The sequence below is a fragment of the Notothenia coriiceps genome, unplaced genomic scaffold (assembly GCF_000735185.1).
Source record: "Notothenia coriiceps isolate Sejong01 unplaced genomic scaffold, NC01 NC01_scaffold00018244, whole genome shotgun sequence".
Classification (NCBI taxonomy): Eukaryota; Metazoa; Chordata; class Actinopteri; order Perciformes; family Nototheniidae; genus Notothenia; species Notothenia coriiceps.
Window position 1 is genome coordinate 69,380 of NW_011350945.1, and position 13,989 is coordinate 83,368.

The following is a 13,989-nucleotide window of genomic DNA, read 5'->3' on the forward strand; positions in this document are numbered from 1 at the left end:
GTAATGGAAACGCAGCATAAAGTGAGCCGGTCCTAACAAGGCCTAACGAGGCCTAGCCATACCGAGCGAGGCCGAGCGAGGCCGTGTAGTGGAAATGCGCCATTAAAGTCTTGATCTTGACTTGGTCTCGACCTCTTAAAGTCTTGGTCTTGACTTGGTCTCGTCCTCTTAAGGTCTTGACTTGGTCTCAACCTCTTAAAGTCTTGGTCTTTTCTTGGTCTTGCTACTCTCCGGTCTTGGTAATGTCTTGGTCTCGGATTAGGTGGTCTCGACTACAAAACTAGTGGACGGGTTGATTATCATGAAGCAAGAGAAGTAGAATCAGAAGGGTGATGCAGCGATGATGATGAGGCAGCTGGGTTCTCTGCTCCTACAAAAGTATTTTGTTCATAACACACGCATGGAGGGCTGTCCAATACCATCAGCAGATATTTACAGCCAATAAAAACCCAGGACTAATGTGGCTATGATGTGAAAGAGAATAGAATGAGTCTCTGTCCACAGGTGCTGCAGTACCGTTAGTTAACAACATACATGACTTTACAGGTATGCAGCCTTCAAGACAAGGGAAACAAACCACATCTTAACACTATCACCACATTACCATATCCAAAATCCCAGTTAATACAGAATGTAGTCTCATATCACAATAACAAATCACAAGCATTTCATTGGCTAGGTCTAAACACATGCAAATGTTTGAAGTGTTTGGTCCGGTCAACCAAAGAAACATGACTACATGCAAGTCTGCATGTTGTCTGATGCATCAACACAGGAGCCTTGGGGGGGGGGGGCATGCGTGGACAGGAGCAGTGTCACCATAGAGAAATACACATGCTCAAACACTCTCCCACACACAGATGCAAAAGAAAGCCCATAAATAAACACACCAACCCACAAAATGCCCAACAAAATGAAACCCTCCAACCAGAATGTACAATAAAACAAGAAAGAAACTCCAGGACGAAATTGAGTTTGGGGTGTTCATCGAGCCAAGTGAAAGACTTTAGTATTTACCAAACACCTGCAGCTGGTCAAACTTGTAATCTGACGTCTAAAGTAAACCTGTCTCTGTGTGAAGTGTTAAAGAAGATCTTCTGGCACCAAAGAGAAAATCCCAGTTTCACTGCACTGTTGCTATGGTTACTTGTTACTGCACTGGTGACCTGGGTTGGAGATACAGTCGATACTTACACAAGTTGCAGTGAGTAGTGTCTTGTTCCTCAACCAACATCCAGTAGTTGCTTTATGATTTTCACCCACCAGCCCCTTACTGACCATGATCTGATTTAGACAACTGTCGACCCAACTTTAACTGCGGATAATATTTTGATTTTGTCTATATTTTTTGTGGCACTTGTCCCCAATATGTACCCCAAGGTTGATTCCTATGTACATGAGATGTTACTAACTGTCACCACAGATGTTTTTTAAGGATCCATTAGCCAGTGCTCTGGAAGAAGGATACTGAATGAAAGACAATTAATCTATGGGCATTACCTCTGCTCCAATTTCACTTTACAATGGTACTGACAATGTCAACTTGGTGGTACTGACGCAAGTCTGCAGACCATACACGTCACCTAGGAAGGATAAATAAATGAACCATATTGTGTGCCAATGTACATGTCAAGCTATTGGAATGGATAAGTGGGAACTGCTGATAGTGATAGATCAGTTCTAGTCTGTGGATTATCAATGTCTATACATGATTTCTTGACAATCGAACAGTTGTTGAGTTATTTCTGTCTGGACATAAGAAGGGGGCCAGTGCAGTCTTTGGCTCGCGGATGAACACACATCTTTCAGAACACACCAAAGCAATTTAATTCGGAGTCAGATTGAATAGTCTCACACAAAGAACCTTGCCTTGCAAATACACACAGGATTTGGATTTGACAGCTTGTTGGGAAAGCATAAATGCGTGCATGCACACACACGTACAGTTCTGTATACACCCAGTGCTGACCTTAGCGTTGGGCCCCTCCATACCCAGGGCCATGAGCTGAGACACTGTGTGCTCCCGCAGGCTGCTGATCTCCGCCTGCTGCCGGCGCAGCTTGATCAGGAGCAGCGTCAGCTCCTCGGGCTGCCACAGCAACACACAGAGAAGAAGAGCTGCCTCACTGACATCATCACCATGATGCAGGGATCTGCTACAGCAACCACTGATCATGTGTCATTTAAGAACGATTCATTCCCTATTATGAAATGATGTATTCAAGCTCTTTTAGATCTGGATGCAGTTTATTATAAGTGATGCTACTTTAGCTTCTGCTAAACTGCTACCCCAGGTCTCCCCCAGCCTGCTTTTTACATCCAGGTCAGTTAGTTAGTTTATATTTATTTATTCAGGAAATGTCATTGAGATCAAGATTTGCAATCTCACAGAACAACATACGCACCTACACAAGAAACAGTGTGAACCGAAACCTCAGAGTGGTTCACTAGAAAAGTATAATATGAGGGCGCGGATCTTGTATATAAGATATATAAAGTCTCTCGAGAACATGTCGCCCGTATACTATACAAGATGGCGCCGCAGCGGAAACAACAACTTGACATCGGAGCTCTGTGAAATCAAAGCTGTCTCTATTCGACACCATCTTCATATTTCTGACAAACGTTTTCCATCAAACTGCAGGCACATTATCCACAGTCTGCTTCAAACTGAGATACAGTCCTCATCCTTGATCGCTGTTGCTCCAATTTAAAAGCAAATGTAATTTGAATCGTAGCACTGCATTGTTTGTGAGCACTGTCATTAGAGACAACTGTATTGTCAATAATTACATTTAACCAGCTGAGACAAAAGAGAAAATAGAAGCAGAAGGAGTCTGCTGGGAACAACATCAGTGAGATAGACGTAAATTCACTGAAATCAAGGGTTATATCTCACAGTGTTCAGTGTCGGTGAGGCACTTACCGTCTTGCCCTGCAGGGACTGAGGGGTGATGGACGGGGGAGGGACGCCCCCTGCTATGGACCGCCGGTCAACAGTGTAGCCGTGCTGTTGGGGGGAGGGATGAGAAAGGAGTGAAATCGACAGTAGAAGTTATTCTGGGATTCATTTCAGTAAGGGGATCTTCATTAAGTACAATTAGTTTCAAAGGAGAAACATGAAGAATTCCCATATGACTCCCCTTATGATATTGCTGTTCATGCATTACTTCTCACTGCTGTCCTGAGCCTCAGCCCCCTCAGCGGCCCCGAGGTGATCCGAGGGGATAGCTAACTGAGGGAGAACTAGCTAGCACATAGAGTAGAACCAAACCACGTTCACATGATGACATTTGTTGCACACTGGACGAAGGAGTAGATATTATGCCATGTATTTTTGTGATGCAGCACCTGCCATACTGCATAATGCAGGGGAGTAGCAGGCCCAGAGTCCACTGTGTCTGAACTTCCTTTACACAACATTTCATATCACTCTTACTGTGCATGTCCAATATGTGTAATATGTAATGTAAAGCGCTTTGAACACTTGAAAAAGCAAATTTAATGAATTATTATTATTATTATTATATGATGTGACTGGAGGATAAGATGTATTATATTAGATTATTGATTTTGTTAGTGTAGATTGTTACTTAGTAAGATTAAAATGTTCTCATATGTTTTCATAACTTGCAAGTATTTAGCCAATTCAAACCAAAGTATTGCAAAGCCCTTAAACTGTATTTAATTACTCTGCCAGAGGAACATCAGAGCATTAAAAGAGGAGCATCATTAAAACGAGAGGTAACAATAGGAAACAGTCAGCCATGGTTAACACTGCTGTCTGTTTGCCAACATCTGCGCTCTTTGTTAGGAGCAGAGAACAATGATCGGACTCAATACATGTCAATGTAATTTAATTCTGCTGCTACACTGGGCTACATTTATGTATTGCTTGAGGTAGAACATTGTTAAACCAGAAAAGACAAAGTAAAATAAAACCTCCTCATAAAGCCATTCAATATTATATTTCATTTTACCCATAAAAAAGAACAGACAGCAAAAAGCAGGCAGCTTCTCCAGTGCCCCGACACTCTAACTGTAATATTTTCATTAGTTTTAATTATCTAGAAAAATTGATCCTATAATGCTGTTCTTAAATGATGTCTACTTAATGTTCCACTTTACATCGGCCTGTTATGCAAGCCTTTTTTACTTTTATAAAGCGCTTTGTAGTGCTGTTTTTGACTGGAGTTTCACTCTCATCTTTGAGTCAAACCACAGTGCCAATGTACCTTTGCAGGGAGGGTCCTGTGCCAGGGGTCAGGGGTCTCCCTCCTGAAGACGGGCGAGGACACCTCGGAGTGGGAGCTGCTGGGGTTGTGGGGGTCCTGCTGGCGAGGGGAGGGGAGGGTGCTGTAGAGAGCCAGGGAGCCGTGAGAGGGTGAGGGGGGGATGGAGTGTGCCACGTGTTCCGAGATGTTGCCCATGGTCTTAGCGCTGGGCAGAGTGCCGTAATGCCCCCCCGCTGCAACACCAGGAGAGAAGGAAGTCAAATGGGGGGAGAAGTTTATGATTCAAAATAGAGAGGTTCAAATCATCTACATTTCCTAATTAAGGGTCCGTTATCCGGAAATCATACCTTCTCACCCTTTTTTTTTTTTTTTAACTCTGACGTAATTTGCAACATTTCTAATGTGAAGACACATTCTATGTCTGACACCTAAAGTGGAACCGCAGGAACAGACGCACTGACTCATCCACTTTTGACGGATTAAGTGGATTATACAGCTCTAACTATTTGAAAGAAAGGTTAAAGTATAATTCTTAAAGTACATATAAGACTAGTGTATTTGCTTCGCCATGGCAAGGATGCTCAAAAAACCAGAGTGTTAGAAGACACTTAGCTTTGTTAGCCAACTAGGCTAATTTGGACAATTCCCCTTCTTAGTCTTCCTGGAGGACAGGAAGTGGTCTATACCTGTTGGCATAGCCAGACTCTGCCTGGAGAAGGCCTGCCTCTGCTGCCACTCGTACAGCTGCCACATGGTGTCGTCCCTCATGGACCTCCTCCTCTCCACCATGATGCCGGTACTGGTGGAGGCGGGGCGGAGGGCCCGGTCATACAGGGAGTCCGCCGCGCTGCAGATGCTGTCGGGCCGGGCCAGGCTGTTGCGGGGCAGTGTGCGGTACCCCTCTGGGTACCGCGGAACCATCAGGGCCCGGTGGCTGGGCATGTTCCTCGGTAAGGTCTGGTAGGACGTTACACTGACACAGAAAAAAGATGAGTAGTTAGTTACTCATAACTAACCACCACAGCCAAGCGTGATCATTGGGTCGGAGGTTAGTTTGTCAGGTTTATCCAGGGTATCTGGATTCTGTGTTGACTCAAAAAAGGCCATAAAGGCAGTTATAAACGTAATTTGTTTGTGTTTTGATTCATCATCTAATGGAACAAAATGGAAAATGTGATGCATCAGCGTTTTCAATGTATTGCATTTTAAAAGGAACGTTTTTATGATAATTAAGGCTCCCACAACTAACGGTGTGGAAAGCAGACAGGTGGAACAGGGAAAACCCATCGTGTGATTTCCAGGTGAGTTAACTGTAGAGTGGTAACCCTCAGTCTGCCACAAAATCTGTTTAAACTCAAGGACAATTCAACTTGTTGACCACAAACCCCTCAAGCTAAAAAACCATAGACACAGCATGGTGTTTGAAGTGTGCAACAATACATTAGGCTCGCAACCCAACCCTTCAAAGAAGGGGCTGAATGGTAAAAAGTTTTAAATATATTTTGGTGTATTACTCATTTACAACTTCATAACCTAAGTTCATGAATCCCAATGACATAAAGCAGTTATAAAAAATCAATTCAGTGGTAAGAGCCACATTATACAGACCATATTCCTGTTAGAAAGTAAGATGCAAATTAGCAAAAGACGGTTGCAAATATGTTATGTCTTTTTTACTGACCTGAAATAATTTACTGTTTTGTGAAAATGTATAAATGTCAACTGAATGGATGAGTAATTGTTTAAACCAGAGTGTGATTCATAAATCTGGTCTCAGAAGCCGGAAGCGAGATTAGTTTAAAACATGTCTGTTTGACCAATAAAGATAACTTACAGAGCAACATATACTCAAGGGTTGGATCAGGGAGTTGGTTGACATCTAAGATATCTTATATATTGTAATGTGGTTACTACACTTCTTATCCTTCCCTTATACAGTAAAGAATACTGAGTAAGAATAAGGGCTTGACACCTTGCTGTTATCAGCAGCATTGGATCATGGCTTTAATCAGGGTGTGCTGAACAGGAACCAGATTAGCGATCTGTATGTGCGTGCTTTGACATGTATGGTGTGCTTGACTGGATTTAATTATCAAACTACTTTTGTTAACAGAACTCTGATTTACTTTCACTTTGACCCAGGAACACAGTGAAAAATGATGGGCTCATTATCTCTGCAGCCGTTAGCAGCTCATCTTAAATGGAAGTGTCCTTGTTGACCTGGTGAGGGCCTGGGACCCCCTGTGGTCTCTGTCCCTCTGTCCCTCTGTCAGCCTAACACACAGAGCATTACATTACATTATATTACATGGTACTTGTTAAGCCTGACCCGATTTTGGGAGTCAGAGGCCGTCAGAGGCAGTCGGGCATTCGCGGCACCCTACTCAGGTTGGTGTGTCCCGCACCGTCGTCTCTTTACGGCAAATTTGCACACCTCCCGCGGCCGAAAAAAGTCGGCCAAAGAAATCACTCTGATTGGCTGTTCAGCTTAGCGAATCAGTGCATGAGAAGCGAAGCGGAAGTGAGGGACCAAAACAAACGATTAAGAAGGCACACAGACGGCTAATCTTTTTCATTTTCATCTCACCTGGACGCAAGAGTTTCTTTTTTATCATGGCGGCCTGGAATGAAGAAAGTGAAGACCAACTAATCAGCTTGATCCAGGAGAGGCCACCTCTGTTCGACATCACAGAGAAACTGTACGCGAACCGAGTAGTCAAAACCGGACTCTGGCGAGAGATTGAAACTGTACTTGTTTTATCAGGTAAGATTCTCTTTTTTTTCATCAATTGAGCTCTTTAGCAGAAACTGTAGGTTTGCCAGCGTACAGTGACGTTAACGTGAAATATAATTTGTTATTTCAACATTGTGTTTTGTTGTTATTGTTTGCTACCTGTTGCTTGTTTGGCACTGCATAGATATGAATTGGACATGCTAACTAGCCACAATGCTTAAATAGTTTATTTGTGTGCTTCAGAGAAAGAGCTGAAGAAGAAGTGGGAATCTCTGCGAACCCAGTACACCCGGTACAAGAAACTTGCACCTTCGGGTAGTTCTGGAGCACCAAAGACCGGCAGACAGCAGTGGATCCTGGCCAGGCTGCAGTTTTTTTTATTGTATTGCACACTATTGACTATTTTTATCGTATTGTATTTTTGTATTGTCTTTACACTGTACAGTTCTTTGAATGATAATAAATAAACCACTTTTTACCGCTACTGCAAAATGCAAAACTTTATTTCGTACCTTCATACTACAGCCATTAGAGAATGAGGATACAATTAGCAATACTACAATAAAAGTCAGATATGTACATGATGATACATCATTTGCCTGTCAGTGTTATTTATATATCTTTGATTATAATTACTGATGCATGGAATGTGGTAGCAGCAGTACTTTAAGGTTGCCAGCCACAATGCTTAAATAGTTTATTTCTGCTTCAGAGAGCTGAAGTGGAGGAGCTGATTTAAATTACATTATATACTGCTGGGTAGCTTATGAACCCAGACGCAGGCGACGTAGCGGACGTAAAAGTCGGGACGCGTTCTTTGGTCTCAGGTTGGTGTGTAGCGGCCTTTACACAATAAAACGGACACAAAAGACCGGTTGGGACGCGTCACCTCATGTCTCCTACATCTTGGCCATGTTTCGCCCTGGAACACACCGCAAAGACTTCAGCCGACGGCCAAGTTGCAAGTACGAACTGTGCATGCGTGAGTGGCAATAACTCTCCTTACCAGCAGGCGGCGGTAGTGTGTATTCGTGATTCAAAAGAGGCAACAACTGGAAGACAGGCCGTTTCTCACGGCCTGTCTTCCAGTTGTTGCCTCTTTTGAATCACGAATACACACTACCGCCGCCTGCTGGTAAGGAGAGTTATTGCCACTCACGCATGCACANTGACTGTGGGAACTTCACACTGGATTTCAAGCAACTTGGATTTTGCTCCTCTCCAGCCTTTCTCCAGACTCTGGCGCCTTGACTTCCAAATGAAATACAAAACTTGCTTTCGTCTGAAAAGAGGACTTTGGACCACTGTGCAACTGTCCAGTGCTTCTTTTCCTTAGCCCAAGTCAGACGCCTCTTCCGTTTTCTTGAGTTCAGAAGTGGCTTGACCATGGGAATACGGCTATTGTAGCCCATTTCCCGGACACGTCTGTGAACAGTGACTTTTGATACCTGGACTCCAGCTTCAGTCCACTGTCTTTGAAGCTCCCCCAAATTCTGGAAGCGACTCTTCTTCACAATGCTGTTAAGGCTGCGGTCATCTCTCTTGGTTGTGCAGCGTTTCCTGCCACATTTCCCCCTTCCAACAGACTTTTTGTGGATGTGCTTTGAAACTGCACTCTGTGAACAGCTTGCTCTTTGAGAAATTTCTTTTTGTGTCTTACCCTCCTGATGGAGGGTGTCAATGACGGTCCTCTGGACAGCAGTCAGATCAGCAGTCTTCCCCATACTTGTGATTTAGTTTACTGAACCAAGCTGAGTGTTTTTCAAGGCTCAGGAAACCCTTGCAGGTGTTTCGAGTTAATTAGACGATTCAAGTGATTCGTTGAACACCCTACTAGTATACTTTTTCATGATATTCTAATATTTAGAGATAGGATATTTGAGTTTTCTTAAGCTGTATGCCATAATCAGCAATATTAAAATAATAAAAGGCTTGCAATATTTCAGTTGATTTGTAATGAATCCAGAATGTATGACATTTTTGTTTTTTTAATTGCATTACAGAAAATAAAGAACTTTATCACAATATTCTAATTTTCTGAGACAGTCCTGTATACAGACACATACACACACAGTCACACACTCACCTATACACACACACTCCTCAACAGGAATGATTTAGACTGGTTGCTGGCATCTCAAGGTCACCTCACACTGTTTCATCTCATCCTCTCTGTGTTCTCGATCTATCTGTGTCTGCTCTATTTATCTCACTCTCACTTTCTATATGCCCCCCCGCCCCCACCCTGCCAGGCCACTCACCCCAACATGCGGACGTATTATTTCTGCACTGACACAGCCAAAGAGATGGAGTCGTGGATGAAAGTCATGACGGATGCTGCGCTGGTCCACAGTGAACCCGTCAGAAGGTGGGTCCTCCTCACACAGGGACATCCCACAGACAGATGTGATAGTTGTGAAATGATATCTGACACAGAGTCTTTTCTGCAGATTAGAGCGCTGTGCTGTAATATTCATGAAGTGTGTTATCATATCTCTAGAGTCCTCCTAAATGCCTCTAAAAGGGCCAACTTAAGAGTTTCATGAAGACTGGAGACAGGGTTCCAACTAGGAGAAAGGCAAGGTTGAACTTGTTGTCATGGTGATATCGTGATTCTTAAAGGAGCTTTAAATATTTACAGTAAGAAGTCAACTTTGCTGATTTTCCACCAGCGTGTTCCCCTTTAATCAGATCCAATGAGCAACAGAAACATCATTTAAAAAGGGAAAATAACTGAAGCTCATATTTTGTAACATTGTACACAACTTAATTTTTTGCACAAAAATGAACTGCTGAGATCTGGGAACATGGGACACCTCTGAGAGAGAAGTGCAGGTAAAGGGTCTGTGCATCATTCTTTTCTATGGTAGGGTTATCATTATTGGGATGACATGCAGCAAAAGGCAAACAATTGTCAAATTGTCAGACTTTTGTCTTCTTTTTTCTAGAAAACACTGTTATGAGGAAGGCAGATTTATATGTGTTACGATAATTGTGTCCTATCTACATCTACATATAGTGATTTAGATAAATTAAAAGATTTTGAAAGTTAGAAAATGTCCAATATAACGTTTATTCTGTTTCCGCCAAATATCTTACTGAGGGAAAAGCTCTCAAGCGTAAAGTCTAGGATGTGTTCGTGAAGTTATTCCAAAGCAATCACCCATATTTATTTACCGTCACTAACCCAACGCCCAGTGGAACCTGACTGACCAGACCGGTACTGTCACTGAGTTCCAACAGAGATCAGAGGAGAAAGACAGGAAGTGAGACAGAGACTGAGGGTCTGTCAGACGCTGAAGTCTGACATCTCTTAGAAAACGTTACTCTGTCTGTCACTCTTTGTCACATTCATCTCTCTCTTTGCTACCAGGCAGGACAAGCTGAAAGTAGATCAGCGAACCCCTCAGGAGTTGAACAACCTTCTCAACCACAGAGTCCTGACCCGGCCTGAGATCCAGAACAACGAGCGGAACCGCGAGCCTGTGAGACAACACTCTCTATCTCAAGCAGACGACAAACGCCAAAAAGACCTAGAGAAACACAACGGCCAGAGGGAGTACTACACCTTACAAAGAGAAGGAGAGAGGTACTCTCTGAAGAAAGACGGTATGAGCTACATGCTTGAGAAAGACGGAGAGAGGTATTTCCTCCAGAAGGATGGAGAGAAGTACATGCTGCGAAAAGACGGGGAGAAATTCTTGTTGCAGAAAGATGGAGAGGTGTGTGCAATCCACAAAGACCTGGAGAAGTATGCTGTTCAAAACATGGATGGAAGGTGCACCGTGAAGGAGGAGAAATACGCTCTGTGTAAAGATGCAGAGAAGTACCTGCTCACCAAGGAGAGAGAAAAATACGCACTGCAAAAAATAGGCGACCGACACACACTCCAAAAAGATGGACATAAATATGTTCCCCAGAAGGAAGTTAGGAGACAGTTGTCCTTAAAGGAGACAGGGAGGTACGACATGATGAGGGAGATGGAGAACAAATATGGCACTATACAAGTTGTGGACAAATACGGCACCCTGAAAGAAGTGAAGAAATACAGTACGCTGCGAGAGGGGGATAGATATGCTACTCTGAGAGATGCGGGGAAGTATGCTACGGTGCGTGGGGGGGATAGGTATGGCTTCCAGAGAGACCCGAGTGCAGAGAGGGCTCTGACTAAGATCAGCAGCCTCCAGCTGCAGCCGGCCCAGGCGGCCGCCATCGCAGCGGCCGTGTCCGCGTCCCGCCAGAGCCACGCCCACCTCAGTGTCCACGGCCCCCCACAGCCCAACGGCCCGGGGCCCGCAGCGGCGGGGCACTCTGGGGTCTGCAGCCTCTCAGAGGGGGATAGCAGCCTGGCCATGGCTCCAGGAACGTCCCCTGTTCCAGTCCAGGAGCCGGAGCGGGGCCTGTCCAGAACCAACTCCATGCAGCAGCTGGAACACTGGGTCCGCACGCAGAAGACCAGAGGACTGGACGAAGACACCAGGAGGTGAGTGGGTCCTCATTTCTCTGTTGTATTTTAAACCATTTGCTTTTTTGCAAAGTCTTCTGTGTGCTTTCTCTTTCAAAACATGTTCAATGTCTCTATGTTCTGTGTCTTCAAATGTAACCCCAGCTATCAGAACACAGGATTAGAACAGGCCAGTTAACCATCTTTGTCCCTTTGTTTGTGTTATGTTCTGTTTGAGAGGCCAGGTTATTTTATCAGTCAGCACTGAGTGCTGTTAGCCATCATCAGCTGTAATGTCAGTTGTCAGCTGACACAGAAGCTGCAGAGGCTCCTGCCTGAAATGGTTAACATGATGCTTTTCACAAAAGCTGCTGAAATATATTTGAAATGAAACTGCAATTAGAAGAAACAAAATACACATCTGCTCTTTAGCAGCTGAATGCTCTGATATGTAGAGCAGATAATGTAGGGCCCTGACAAATGGATATAAGCTCCTGTCAAGCTCTTGCCATTTAAAAACAATATGAATTGAAGTGATGATAATGTGAGAAGATGACCTGTATAGTTAAGAACAGTAAGGTCACAGTAGTGCGCCTTCAGCCATCAGGCTTCAAGGTTATTGTCTCGTCCTTCATCTCGTTACCAACATAACAAAGGAGTAGTGCAGCCCGCCTCTGTTTGATTTCATTTGACTGCTTAGTGCAGGTGTGACGTTGAGGAGTGGTCTAACTCTGAGCCTTAATGCCCATTTGAAAAACGTTAGAAAAACATAAAGTGAACTCTGTTTTACTCAGTGTGACAGCAGTGCTGCTCTGACCTCCACACAGCTGAACAAAACATCAGTTTTCAGCTCACCACACCTGCATCATCAACCACCATCCTTTATTGTTAATATGCACTGCACTCACAGAAGTTAATGTAATCCGTGATGCAGTCTGTAAGGCTGTGGATGTCTTCCTCGTGAGAGTCAGTGAACACATCCCACGCAGTAGTGTCAAAACAGTCTTTCATGGAAAAAACACTTGCTATCTGTGATGTTCCTTTGTCAAACCTTCCGTCAAACTCAGAGGGCACTTAGAGTCACTTTCTACATTTTGGTATCAAAGTGTCTCTATTGCCCCCTTTCACACCAGTGCGGTTCCAGGGCCGGTTCGGAGCTTGAGCCTGTTAAGCACCGGTGTTTCCTTGTTCTTACCAAGCTCGAAAAAATTGTCCATCTAGAAGCAAGAACCGCATACGTCACTCTTACGTCGGAGGCGGGGGCAGGGGCGGGATCAACCTCCTGAACAACAACAAAAAGCCCACATTTTGTCCAGTTTGTAACGATGAGAATCAGTTTTAATGTTATACCATAGTAATTAATGCTGCAAAGCTAGGTATTTTGAGCTTAGCACATGCAGAGGCTAACAACAGCTAGCTTTAACGCCATTGAATAGGACGTATTCGTCCTATTCGATGGCGCAGCACCACTCGGGCTCTGGGCGGTGTGAACAAAACGGGGGTTGAAAAGAAGAACTGGTTCCGAACCAGAAGAGCGCAAGCACGGAGCTAGAACAAGAGCTACGTTGGTGTGAAAGGGGCACATGACTCTTTGGAGCCAGCCTCAAGAAGCCGTTTAAAGAACTCCAGTCTGGGAGTTCCACTTTAAAGCTGATGGTTGTGGCAAGAGTTCAAAGAAAGAGTGTTATGCGAGAGGAGGCGTGTGGCGCAGGTTCATACCCCACTGCAGTCAGCTTGTCGTTGTGTCCCTGGGCAAGACACTTTACCCCAAATTGCTCCTGTTGGGATTGCCCACATTATTGAGTATGTAAGTCGCTTTGGATAAAAGTGTCTAAAGCTCCTGACACACCAAGCCGATTTTCGGCGTCGATAGATGTCGGGCCGTCGATGAGCGTTGTGTCGCCCTATTCAGATTGGTGTGTACTGCACCGTTGTGTCTTTTTGGCCATGCCGACACCTTCCACCATCAATTCGAAATGTTGAATCGGTAGGCTGTCGGCCCAAAGGCCGTCGGCCAAATAAATCAATCTGATTGGCTGTTCAGCTAGCGAATCAGTGCATGAGAAGCAAAACGGAAGTGAGGGACCCAAACAAACGATTAAGAAGGCAAATCTGAGATTTCATTTAACTCCAGCTCTCGACACAGGTTCGGGAAAGCACCATGAGCTTCTCGTTGTAGAGTGAAAATGGAACGCACACGCTATTTGTTGTTTGTTTATATTACGCAGTCTGTTCTTCTTCTCTCGGTTATCACGCAGTCTGTCTTCCGGTTGTTGCCTCTTTTGAATGACGAATACACACATGTCAGCTGGGTGTGTCCGGGCCTTAAGAGGAAGTTTCTCTCCCACGTACCACCCCCCTCCCCCTCATGCCTGAAACACCTCCATTCGACTCCTTTTGTTGACTTCAAGATCATAATGACATCACTATGTAACACTTGTGTATGTGATAGCCTAAGGGGCGGGACATCTCTAAGCGGTTGACCAATCAAAACACAGGTGGCAGGCTAACCAATCAGAGCAGAGGGTGAAAAGAGGTGCTGCAGCACAGATATGAATCTGAAAATGAGCATTATA

At 44.3% G+C, this 13,989-nt stretch overlaps 2 protein-coding genes across 2 annotated transcripts in view; one reads left to right on the forward strand and one right to left on the reverse strand.

The window, feature by feature from the left end:
- Positions 1-5,204, reverse strand: part of LOC104950852 (pleckstrin homology domain-containing family A member 5-like) — a 10,244-nt gene extending 5,040 nt beyond the window's left edge. The window contains exons 1-4 of the mRNA XM_010777426.1: positions 4,922-5,204; positions 4,236-4,468; positions 2,927-3,010; positions 1,970-2,089 (exon numbers count right to left, since the gene is read on the reverse strand). Coding sequence (XP_010775728.1) covers positions 1,970-2,089; positions 2,927-3,010; positions 4,236-4,468; positions 4,922-5,177 — 693 coding nt within the window. The 5' untranslated portion in view covers positions 5,178-5,204. The remainder of the gene's footprint in view (positions 1-1,969; positions 2,090-2,926; positions 3,011-4,235; positions 4,469-4,921) is intronic.
- Positions 1-11,612, forward strand: part of LOC104950855 (uncharacterized) — a 19,534-nt gene extending 7,922 nt beyond the window's left edge. The window contains exons 3-5 of the mRNA XM_010777431.1: positions 9,213-9,337; positions 10,343-11,452; positions 11,579-11,612. Coding sequence (XP_010775733.1) covers positions 9,237-9,337; positions 10,343-11,452; positions 11,579-11,612 — 1,245 coding nt within the window. The 5' untranslated portion in view covers positions 9,213-9,236. The remainder of the gene's footprint in view (positions 1-9,212; positions 9,338-10,342; positions 11,453-11,578) is intronic.
- The last annotated feature ends 2,377 nt before the right edge of the window (positions 11,613-13,989 follow it).